Source organism: Paramisgurnus dabryanus, chromosome 18, assembly GCF_030506205.2.
Source record: "Paramisgurnus dabryanus chromosome 18, PD_genome_1.1, whole genome shotgun sequence".
NCBI classification, from domain to species: domain Eukaryota; kingdom Metazoa; phylum Chordata; class Actinopteri; order Cypriniformes; family Cobitidae; genus Paramisgurnus; species Paramisgurnus dabryanus.
Window position 1 is genome coordinate 16,144,831 of NC_133354.1, and position 12,924 is coordinate 16,157,754.

At 38.3% G+C, this 12,924-nt stretch overlaps 1 protein-coding gene across 4 annotated transcripts in view; it reads left to right on the plus strand.

Moving 5' to 3' along the window:
• Window positions 1–862: 862 nt before the first annotated feature.
• Window positions 863–12,924, plus strand: part of cadm1a (cell adhesion molecule 1a) — a 327,178-nt gene continuing 315,116 nt past the window's right edge. For all 4 annotated transcript variants that reach the window (XM_065286942.1, XM_065286943.1, XM_065286944.1 and 1 more), the window contains exon 1: window positions 863–1,002. In XM_065286942.1, the coding sequence (XP_065143014.1) occupies window positions 912–1,002 (91 nt within the window). In that variant the 5' untranslated portion in view covers window positions 863–911. The remainder of the gene's footprint in view (window positions 1,003–12,924) is intronic.

A 12,924-nucleotide genomic window follows, 5' to 3' on the forward strand; every position in this document is an offset into this window, starting at 1 on the left:
CCTGAGCTTTAAAATTTATTATTTCAGTAATTACAGTGTGCAAATTTAATTATTTTGTCTTCATTCCACAAGTTCAGAGGATATTTATTACTATAACTATTATAACATATATATAACTATATTATTATAACATTTTCAGAAATTAGCCTACATGGTAGTCATTTTATCGGATTACATTTTGTTATCTCCCAAAAAGACTCACAATAACGTGAAAGTACAATTGGATATACACATTTCAAAAGGCATAAAGAAGGTGTGTGTATGTACTGTACTGTATCAGGGAGAGAGAGAGAGAGAGAGAGAGAGAGAGAGAGAGAGAGAGAGAGAGAGAGAGAGAGAGAGAGAGAGAGAGAGAGAGAGAGAAAACGCCACCAGGGGCACTCTTTCTTTTTCTCTAACGATGTTATATTGTGTCACAAAATGTTAACCTATGATAACCACAGTCTCTGCGTATACAATTGTAATCAATCAATGAGTTTCATTAAAATGATACCACTATCATATATCAAACAAACAAACGACTAAGCAGATAAACAAATAAATAAACATATACATTTGCTTGCCATACAAATAAATCTGTTATGTTTACAGCATGTTGTTCAGCAGTATAACTGTAGTGAAAACGTTATGCCATTTTACCAGAAACTACGATGACCGTACGTTTTTGTAAGGGTCTCTTCAGTTTGAAATGATCAACAGGGTGTTATCCAGAAACAAGCAAATCACAGCAATCGCCTTCCTAACGTTAATTCGCAAACAACGAACCTATTCACCAACGTTAATATGGATGATGGATTAAGTGTATGGAAATTGTTTTGAATGGATGTTTGTTCCCGCCCTTTCCCCGCATATCATTAAGCCGAGTCCCCCGGTTTCTCTAGGTGAAGCGCAACTTACTCACAAGCTTCAGTATGAAGCAGGTGTCCAACATGGCGAACACGAGCAACGGATCTCTCGCTACTCTCCTCGTTTCCATCATCATTTCAGCAGCTATATATTCAGGTAGGAATGATGTATTTGGACTAAATAAACCCTTTGTATGTTGCTGGAGGAGACTGAGCCAGCGCGACGGACGTGATCTGCGGAGATGTTTTCCTCATTATGCCGTTTGGATTATAGTTCAAAGTACTGCTGGCTTGTAAAGTTAGATGTGTGCGGTTGCAACTCAAGGGTACCAACCGTGTGCGGATTTCTATGTCGTCGCATCTCTGTTAACTTTGACGCGACAAAGTCTGCAGATGTTTCTCGCTTGTTTTGCTGCGGCTCTCAATGCGCGTGCACGCGGGAGAAGTGAACCAGAGTCACGCAGGAAAGTGGACTGTTAACTCTGCCACGCATTACTGTCATGTTACACAGAATAGAGTTGGTTTTAACTAAATCAATTGCACTAAATATGTAACAAAGATGTGCTGTATAGTTTTCATTGCGATGTTCTGGAGAGAGGTGCGCGCGGCAGGCTCTGAGCTTTGTATGTATTAACGCAGCGCTGAACATCATCATACTGAAATAACGTCTCGTGATGGATTTGTGTTTGATAGTGTTTCTTTTTTCCCGTGTGCAGATCCATTTAGTTAAAACGTGACTGATGCTCTTTAGTTGGTGAAAAAATGCAGTGTTTTTAAGCCATTGCGGTCGCTATGAGTTTGCAAGTCATTTAAATGCTCAGTAAAAGCAAAAACAGCATGGAAAGCGGGCATCTAAGGCTTGCTAATTTATGTTGTGTATGAGTTCACTAAACAAAGTTTTAATAGCAGCGTTTAACACTGATGCTTGATATCCAGGTCTTCTTTAGCGTTTGGTTTGGTTTGGTTTTGTTTCGAGTCAGAGTAGCGCATTTGTGTGAGCAGTCGCTGTGAAACTGTGTTTGGCAGCATCCGCGCGCTGCTCTGATGCTGTTCATGGTTACTTCACGATATTACAAAGCACGCATCATTCACAAAACTAGGGAACCGATAAAGACTCTGTTTCAGTCTGGATTAAAATAAACCTAAAATGATCCCTTTCTAAAATTACTAGAATAATTCACTATAAGGCTTGGTGAGGTAGTGCTCGGGGCTGAAACGAAATCGAGTGACATTGCAACATTTCCTCTGTCATTTTACAAGTAGGCTCGTTTTACAATTTATTTAGCATTTATTTTCATTAGTATGCGTTTTCTATACGTTTCACATTTATCTTTCTTGGCAGTAGTCGTTTTTAATGTTGACACAGAGTCAACAAGTGCATGAGATTTTTCCGCTTGGTAAAATAATAGGTTTATTTATTCTGCAGTTGTATATTTAACACAGCGTGCTCTGTGTTCGTCTCTACGTGGAAGTCTTATGTAAATGTGCATCCTCGCTGTTATTTACATCCGTCTACAATGCAGGGCATCCATCTGCTGGTTATAACGGGAGCTTTAGTTTGATCGCGTCGATGGTAAGGGCAGCTGCTTTCTCTGCTTTGCGGTAACGAAATTTGAAGACACTTGCAGTTTCAGCAAAACAACGCGTTTTTCACTTATAAACGGAGAGATACGCAGTGATTTGAACGTGGGAGATTTCTATCTAAGTCCGAGTGTCAGGCATATACATCTGTTCAGAAATTATCAAAGCAAAGATCTTGACTTTTATGTTCTAATGATTTTTAGGTGTTTAGGTTTGTAATATTGTCCCCACTGTACTATAATAACGATTACATTGACAGAAATCACATTTAGAAGAGCCTTCAACTTCTGACTAAACAAATCAACAATTTTTATGACATCATTCTGCACTTCAGCTTCTTATAGGATGGTTCTGACCAATCAAATGCTCCATCAAATTATATAAAGATATTGAATGAAGCTGTGCATTTCAAGACACTTCAATGGGACATGTTCTGGTAGCCCTTATATCTGCTTATATTCTTTAATACATACATTGCTGCAAAAATGGCTTGCTGTAGATGGTCATTGCATAAATAAATTGGATGCTTAAAACCAACACTGTTAAGTATATAAAGAAATAACCCACAGTATATATGTACTAGCTATCATTACATTGCTTCCAGTCTTGTGGTTAAATCGAAGTTTGCCTTTACTACCCCCTCTGGCTCTCTTAGTGCTTGGAGTCACTGTTGTGCCCATTGTTTTCAGGCTTTAAGTATTGTTTAATTGTACTCTGGTGCTTCCTCACAATTTCTTTAAATGCAAAAGCAGAGATTCTTATGCCTATTAGTTTCGCTTTGACAATAGCTTTATATTTGAGGGAATTCCTCTTAGCCAGGGAGAATGCTTTCAAATCAGATAAACATTTAGTATAAAGCATATAGAAGAAAATAACTTGTTTAGGGCCTGCAGCAAATAAGTTTTTATATGGAAATAGAAAAAGCACTAGCTTAACCAGGTTGCTGTTATTAGACATTTCTTCCTCTTTGAAGTGTGTATTATTTGTTTTGCTCCACTTGGCTGTCAGACTAATACCTTACAGAGTGAAAATGAAAATGGCTGGGGGAGAAGCTAATCCACATAAGAATATTTTGAGGATTACGGCTGGAGTCTGCCATGCCCGCCTTGCTATTGATTGGTTGCTTTGCTCTGTAAAAATGACAGCACAAGGAAAGACAAGAGCTCTCTTAATTCTCTCAGTTCAGACTTCCGCTTGACTTCTATTATACCCGTGTTTGTCTGCGAATGTGTGAGTTTCATTTTGATACCATTTGGGTCAATTTATTACATTGCTCACTCGGTTGTTGACTGCATGTGGAAGAGACTTGATTAGAAAAAAGAAAAGCAATATATTGACTGGGTTTGTAGTGGGATGTTTGGGATTAAAGAAAATTCCTCTAGTTTGTGGTCATTTAGCAAAGGTCACTTTGTGTGCACTCACTTTAAAGGACGCTTTTTGATTTAGACACGAATGATAGTGATTGAGTCATGATGCTGAGATGCAACACAAGTTTTAGGCATTAAATGATCAATGAACTCTTTGACTTTGACAAAAACTCCTATTCATGCCCATTGTGAACAAAGCTCACGGACTAAATGATTTATTTCAGTATATAAAGACAGTTCGTGATTAAAATTCGGAAATGACATTCTCTTGTTATAACACAATGGATGCCCAAATGGCAAAGTACATGCTGACCAGCATATGAGTTGTTTGATCCTAATTTTCTTCTAAATTGCTCTCTGTTTAGAGGAACAATGCCCAACAAGGAGACTTTATTCCACAGAAACCAAACTGGGATGCCTGTTTGCTGAGTAAGAGAATCTTCAAGAGTCACTGTCATGCATTGTACCGCTCCACGAATCACCCAAGTGATTAAGCAAAACAGGCTTTAAAAAGTGCAAACTGAATTACACTGAATAGTTTTCTTTTAAGTAGTTTTTTATTCATCGACCCAAGAGTGGAACGTCACCCTCCTTACCTACAACATCTAAGAAATATAGGCCGGGCATAGGCAGATATCTTCATCACTCAACTCTATTTCCTAGCTCATCAAACGTCTATGTTACATCGGCTTTGGATCGGCCCATTACAGGAGGCTGATGCAGTGCTAAACTGTTTGCGTGTGCAATGATTTCAAGATAATAATCAAATTAAGGATGCTTTCTAAACAGTATTTTTAACATAAGGCCCTATACCATATACACTCACCTAAAGGATTATTAGAAACACCATACATATACTGTGTTTGACCCCCTTTCACCTTCAGAACTGCCTTAATTCTATGTGGCATTGATTCAACAAGGTACTGAAAGCATTCTTTAGAAATGTTGGCCCATATTGATAGAATAGCATCTTGCAGTTGATGGAGATTTGTGGGATGCACATCCAAGGCAGGAAGCTCCCGTTCCACCACATCCCTAAGATGCTCTATTGGGTTGAGATCTGGTGACTGTGGGGGCCATTTTAGTACAGTGAACAGTTCAAGAAACCAATTTGAAATGATTTGAACTTATCCTAATGGAAGTAGCTATCAGAGGATGGGTACATTGTGGTCATTAAGGGTTGGACATGGTCAGAAACAATGCTCAGTTAGGCCGTGGCATTTAAATGATGCACAATTGGCACTAAGGGGCCTAAAGTATGCCCCACACCATTACACCATTTCATTAATGAGAAATTGAACAGGTGTTCCTAATAATCCTTTAGGTGAATGTATAATGTCAAGGTTACAGCTTTTAATAAATATAGATCCTAGAAAACTCTTGCAGGACAGCTGAGATTTTCAACTTTGCAATATCCAAACATTGTGGCTTAGAGGTTAAAGGGTCTTGTAACCCGGAGGTAGTCGGTTCGATTTCCACGGATGACAGGAAGCGACTGTGGTGCCCAGGTGCTGCACTTATAGCTACCCACTGCTCCGTTCATGACTTGCAGTGTGGATGTTTACTACTGAGTGGACGGTTAAAAGCAGAGACTATCACATCTTTTTCACTTTCATCAGTGGAAGATCATTTGTGATCTAATGTCGGCGTCTCTGCGACATATTCCCAATTAGCAAATCATCTTCCTGTTGAATCTTTGAATCTTATATGGGGTCTATGTCAGCCAGATGTATGTGTGCTGTTTTATTTATTTTCAAACTCAGATTTATTTACTAGTCTGTGCAGTTTTAGGATAAAACAAGCACAAAAATAGCTAAACTGAACGAGGGAGTTGTTTCAAAAAGCATCTTTTATAGGCGATACAATCAGTCATTAAGCAGATGCACCTTGATGTTTGGTGGAAAGTGAGAGCTTTTTTATGTGTCTGTGAACCTGTTCTGCAGACAGTTTGACGAAGTGAAGGATCAAATTGTGAAATGTAGCACCACCACAACCTCCCACTATCATCCTGAGCTGAAAAAGAGCTAATGATGGAGCAGTTTGCCATACATCATACTCTAGCTCATGCTGAGCCAGTTCCCATTAAACGGAGAATGCAAGCAGCCATTAGCATTACCTTTAAGAACAACTCACCCACTCAGATGTCTATTGTATAAGGTTAATCACTTCTCTTTTCTTAACATATATCTAGGCCCTATCAAAATATGGAGGCTTTTGTATGTTATCTTAAAGCAAGGTCCCTTGGCAAGCGTAAGCGTTTATCTTATGTCTATACAAATGAAGATTTAGTGCTCCCTGATAAACAGCAATGAGGTTTTTCTTTGCAGCACTTTGGAAGATAAAAGAAGATAACTGTGTGGTTGAGAAATCACTACTAAGTCAAATGCTTGGAGGTTTGTCTGTATATAAATTGGAAGTCGCAAGATGCTGGATTACATACTGTATCTGGTCCGTTCAGCATGAATTGAACTTGTTGGATCCATTGAAGATGTTAAATGACTTGGAAGTTGTTGGCTCTTTTTTGATAACAATTCGTTCTTTGATAGTTCTCTTTGTTCACAGCTTGTATTGTTCGAAGCTTTTTGCGGCTTAGAGCCACAGCATGCAGACAAAAAGATAAATGTGCACGCAATCTTTCGGAGTTTCAGTCCATTCATTACAACCAATTCACAAGTGCTCGGTGAACCTATTTTTTGTGCTTGTCATTTTATTGTGTTCTGATGTTCAACCATTGGTTACATTACAATTTGTATTTCACTCCTCCTGTTTCAGCTTGTCATTCAATATCACTGGGGCTTTATATCAGCAAGGTAGGGGTGGCACGGTTCACAAAACCCTCGGTTCGGTTCGTATCACGGTTCTATGGTCACGGTTCTCGGTTCAGTACGGTTCTTGTTGTTATTTTTTCTTTAAATTTTTAACACTCCAGGAATGTATTATCTTATTAATGTATTAATTATCCATAATTTAGGATACAGTATTAAAAAAAAAATTATATCATGTAATCATGCACAAACTGAATTTGACTTTAACCTCTTCAACCCTGAGGACCCTGTCCCGGGTCCAGAATTTCGTATTTTGACTTAATATAAAATATTCTTTTAATCTTTGATGCTCCGTCATGGACCCCAGTAACACATATGAGATACTGTTTGAAAGCTCAGAGTCTCTACTTTCTGCAGATATGCATCACTTTGACACATCTTTTACTGTAAGAAAGTTATTTACACTTAATTTACACTATAACCCCCCCAATATTTTATTATATCATTTAATATTTACATATTTCATATTTTTCAAAAATGACAAACATGGGCAAGTCTTATATCAAATGAAAGCTCTCACTCTCAGGAATAAGACTACAGCGTTATTTTTGTTCTAATATCAACACATATCCAACAATCCTCGAATGAATAATAAGGTAAAAAATTGTCTTTTGTAAACATATGTGAAACTTGAGTGTGGACTGCCTCAGATAGCACATATAGCCACAAATGATACACCATCTTTTATTTTAGGTCCTACTCTAAACAATGAGTCCATTCACAGCATTTTCTTTGGTTGTGTGCATATATAATCCCTTGCTATTTATTATATGTGCAAAACAAAAAATTAATATTTATATGAAAAATGTATTTTCACACCCTTTAGTAAAATGAGAATAACTTTTGAATGCGACATGCTAAAGAGTTCATTCTTTTTTTGGGTGTTTACTGTCTGCTGCTGGTAACAACCAGAACTGTCTGCAGTCTGCTAGAGCACCCAGAACCAGAGTTATACACTATCAAAGACAGTATTTACAACATAAAAAAGAAAATTTGGTGTTTCATCATATGAAAAACAACATAAATAACAAAATTTGTCACAAACAGCAGCTTTTTATGTAACTTCAAAGGGTTTTCTTTAAAATGATATAAAGATTTTGCATTTATTCCACTGTATGTGGTTATGGGGACACTTCAAATATTCTTAGGCAGAAATTGTATACAAAAAGGGTATTATTCCTCCCTTCAGTTGGAGTAAAATAACTTTTGCATAGATTATGATAGAGAAAAAATTCCTTTTTCCTCTGTAAGCTGATAATTGCTGGAATCAAACAAAACTGTCTGCAGGGACCTGAGATACCCAGGGCCAGAGTTATATACTTTCAAATAAAAACTTTAGAAAAAAACATCAAAAAGCGCCTATTTATTTTTGTGTTTATTAGAGGACTGATATCACATACAACCATGTTGAGCACTTTTAACAGTGTTTTATGTAATTTCAAAGGGTTACCTGTAAAATGATACCAAACTTTTGTATGTAAACCTCTGCATGTGGGTATGGGATGCTTTTGAAATTGGGTAGGCCAAATCCAGGCGAAAATCCCCAAAATAGCTTCAGGGTGTAAGAAGTTAAGCACATTATTGGGACCATCCCTGAGGAAAGCCAGGTGAGATTTTGAAACAGCAAGAGGGAAGACATTGATGATTTCAACATGCTTTTCATTTATTTGGCAAAAAAGAGAATGTGTATTGCCATCTACATGAACTTTGTGTGCATTTTTAGCACACAAAGATAACTTGCATTTATTAGAATGTCAACTTCAGTGTAGCTTTAGATTTATCACTGAGAGGCTGCTTTAATACTGAGAGTATATGTGGACGAGAGAGAAACATAACCTTTACACTTGTAATATTTAAATCCGTCTCTTTTCTCCACTTTTGACCACTTCTGTCCTGATTACTTTGAGGGGAAATTTATGAAATAAGATCGCGCAACTTTCACACGCTAGCAAAATGAAACTACGCGGAAATCAGCCGCTTTAATTTTATCAATGAAAGGCTAAAAATAGCGCTAAAGACGTAAAACAGTACCTCAGATTAGATAAATGGTCGGAGAGAAGGCGATCTCCTGTGGCTGTTCGAGCAGTTCAATCTATTGTTTTATTTCCGCTGTCATCATAGGTAACATGAAATAAAAATATGTTTCCACACACCAAACTTATACGACGCTGGCGCATCCTCCAACTGCGGGCAGACTTCCTTTTCTCTCCCACTTGCCATTTCTATACGTAACATAACCTGCAGTACTTATACTCGAAACCAGTCACCTCTTCTTTCGCGCGAAAGGGAAACACGCTATCTGAGGTCACATACAGGGGAGACTACATTGTGCATGCCATGAACCGTTGAACCGTGCGGTACACACGCGCTCCGAACCGAGACAAGCGAACCGAACGGTTCGGATTTTTTTCATGGACCGTGCCACCCCTACAGCAAGGCACATAGTTGACACCCACTGAGGTTTATTAAAATAATTTCATCTGGGCACACATAAAGGGCAAATGTGAAAGACGCTGCGCACTGGCGTTGTTTGTTTTACATTTAAAAGATTTTGCAATTTGTACTGGCCCCTCTGACCTACTATGTCAAAAGGATTCTGTTTTTTTAAAGCAAAATAGGTCAGCCTGTAATCTCTTAGTGTCTGGTAAAATGTATTAGGTTGGGTTCGCTGAGGTGATCTTCAGTGTTCAACATTGCATGAATTCCTTGATGCTCTCAAAGTGCCATAGCTTAGGTCGACATCAGATTAAAAATGGTGTATTTGGTCGGAGCCAACAGTGTAGTGGACAGATCCCATACCCCTCTCTCCACCTAATACTTTCCTGTCGCCTCTCAATTACTTACTGTCTATCAATAAAGGCAAAATGGCCAAAAAAAAAAAAAAAAACACAATTAGTGTATTTGATAGACCACCCAAGGCTTCATAATATTAGACATGTTAGAATGGATTTTTGTTGGGTAGCTCTCAGCATCGGTACTAACAACCAAGCCAAACTTGAGCCAAATCTCTCTGGGGGAATGATTTTGTTTTGTGCAATGGTATGCTCCTAATTTAAACCTTGAGTCAAGTCAAGTTGAATCAAATGTTTATAGTCAGGTGTTCTGCGTGGCTGGGGAGAGAAACAAAAATACAGTGGCATGTACACCAGAGGGTTTATATGTGGCTGATTTTGAAAATGCCAGGCAGATGCCAACTGTAGGCGCTTACCAATGTTTTTCTGCTGGGCGCTTGGGTTGTAGGATACGCCAGTTGGTTGTTGTGGTATTTGTTCTGCCCTTCCTCCACTGTGATTGGACGGTCGAGTGAAAAGTTTCATTGACGGGCTGAGCGTTTCACACAAAATTTTTCAACACTGGCCGCTCAGCGCAGACAATACCCGCCTGCTGCTGCCATTTTTTTAAAAGCGGGGCACTTCTATTGGAAAAAATTTTAAACGTACAACGGCCGCATGCGTAAACACCTTGTTCTACATGCCTCCTAAGTGTTTACTAATTCTTTCCCCGCCAGCGTTTAAAAACAATAGTTGCCCTCAGTAGGGCTGGACGATTAATCGAAAAAGAATCACGATCTCGATTCATAAATACATGCAATCCTCTTCGTAAATGACGGCGATTCTCTTGCATGTACAGTATTTCCCTGTATTCAGATACTGGGTTCACATATTTACATTACAACAATCCGGATGTTTCTCATTTCTCTCCTGTCTTCTCCTCATTTGCGGCGTTTGGCTGTCACTCGCAATTAACTTGATGGATTTGGAGCGGCAATTTTCAAACAAATGAGAGGACAAAAGTGCGCTATTGCAGAAGATACTGGTAGCGACGGAGAAAGTGACGATGCAACATTATTGTTTCCGAAAAAGGCAAGGAAATAAGTTACCTCTGGCTTATTCAATCAGAAGGCTGCAGCCTCCGTAGGTCCCATTTGCATGCTGCATACGTCATCAAGCCTGGTTTAAAATAAATGAAAATTTTATTCGCAAGTCATAAACGTATTACAACAATTTATGATTAACTATTGCATAAAGCCAGAAATTATTGTCATTGGCAGGGAAGCGTTTTTTCTTAATTGACGAGATAACTTGTCAATGGCAAGGAAAGAGTTAACAGGTTAATGGATTTTTACCAATAAACCTGCGTGAGGCCTGGATTAGGCGGATTTGAAGCAAAAGTATTTGATGAACGTATAATACGTGTCGAGAGCATTCGGTTTATATCATTATCTCAATTTTGATGGAGGTGGCGTTTAGCGTCTTTTGAGCTCCTCAAATAAATTTTAGCATTAGAAATTTTGACTAAAGAGCTTACACATGGATTTACCATTACAGAAACAAAAAATTATTTTGGTAATCACCAAGCAGCTGTGGCACAAACCCATTGGGTGGTGGGTGGTGTTATAGTTTTGTTAAGCACTTTATATAATATACATATACTATATGTCAAAGCATATGTACTGTAAGGCATTAGTTTTCTTTCACCTCTACAAAGTATCTGCTTGTCCTTAATACATTGAACTCTAAACGCTTGTAATCGTCTGCTTTTATGCGCTCCCTGAGCAGATAATCTGGTCACTCAGAGCACATTGATGGACTCATAATAAGCTGCTTTCAGTCATTTTTGTCGTCCACTGATGTATCTGTCAGATTTGTCTGTCAGCAAAGACGTTGTTGTGCACTTTACATATAAAGAAGAGAATCCAAATCTATTTCCCCATAACATTCACAGCATGTCCTTTAGATAAAGAAGGGCCCATCCAATGCCAGTTCCTGCCGAGCTTCTTATTATGAATTTTCTATATGTGCATTCTGTGACTGTTTCTTCGCTTTATAATCAAGTGTCACATTTACTGCGTGAACGTCTCTGGCTACAGCTCTGTTTGTTTGTATGCTGCAGTTATTATAAAGGCAGTTATCCCAAATGCCCTCTTCATTTCACACTGATGCTCCAGCACTGAAACCGTGAACAAGACAACCTGCAAATTGGAACGTAAAGATGTTTCACAGAACGTACGTGATCATTTTGCGCTTTGCCAGAGACCGGTTGTGTATATTTGCTGGAGTTGCCTTATGATTGGTTTTACGGTAGTTTGGGAGCAGAGAACATTGAAAAAGCAGTCCTGCTTTTAGGTTTGACAGCTTTGTTATTGTGAATAACAATAGCAGGCTATGCCCTCTCAAAGTAGCCTTTTAAGTTACTAATCACGTGAATTGATACATAAATAAAAATCTGTTTAATCAGTTTTTTCGCCATGTAGGCAAGATTATTTTCTGGGAATAAATTCGTGATCACTAAATATGTGGAATACTCCTACTCAATGCGATTTAGTGATAAGTGTGATGAGGTAAATGATATTAGCTTGCCTTATAGTCTTAAAGGCTCATGAAACGGACTAGCAAGCCTCGGCAAGCTATTCTTTGTGTGTTTATGCTGTGTAGACAAAATCTTTCCAATCTGGAATTGTTAATCCTGTTATTTGAGGGATTCTTCCTTTGTTCCCCTACTGTGCTGACGACAGACTTATTTGGGCTCCAGACATGAGCTGGGTTAAAGAAGCCATCTGGATATGCTTTTTTTCAGGTCAGACAGAGTTACCCCTGCACAGTAACAAGACGTAAGGAAGAGATAGGACGGCTACCCTTTCTAGGTCGAGAAAAGAGGAAATTGTTGTAGTATTGGAGGATTATGGATCAGGGCAAGCTTGTGAAATTCATGTTGGATGAAAATAAAGCAGATAGAGATGGAGGGAAAAAAATGAAATGGAACTTTGAAGAGACACCGAAACGTGCGCTTTTATTTCCCAGCAGTATTCCTCAGCGGCAGGATTGTTGTCCAGACAGCAAACAGTGAATGATAACAAAAATATGATCTTCATACACATGCCGTACTTTAATTCCTGGTGGGCTCATCATCACAAAGCTTTAAAACCAGTGTGTAAGTGACATGATGTGATCTTTATGGTGTTTGGCAAATTAAAAGATGGTGAAAGTGCTTGGCCTAGAGCGCAGTATATTTTTTGGCCATATTTTTATATTTCTCTTGGCCTATAGCCCCCCCAGGGCTTTACACAATAGTGCTCCACTTGGGTCATCTAGTAGCATCTATTTAACTACAACTCAAAGTATTTTCACACACATTTTTATTAAAATATTATTTTATTGCACTATTATTATACTTGAATTTCCACCCACATTGTCTTAAAAAAGCTCATTCAAATGCAGTTTTATCTTCATGCTGATTTAACGTAAACACTGATACGCAGATAAGACATTAAATCTTTATTATATAAGTGATATAACTTAATAATTC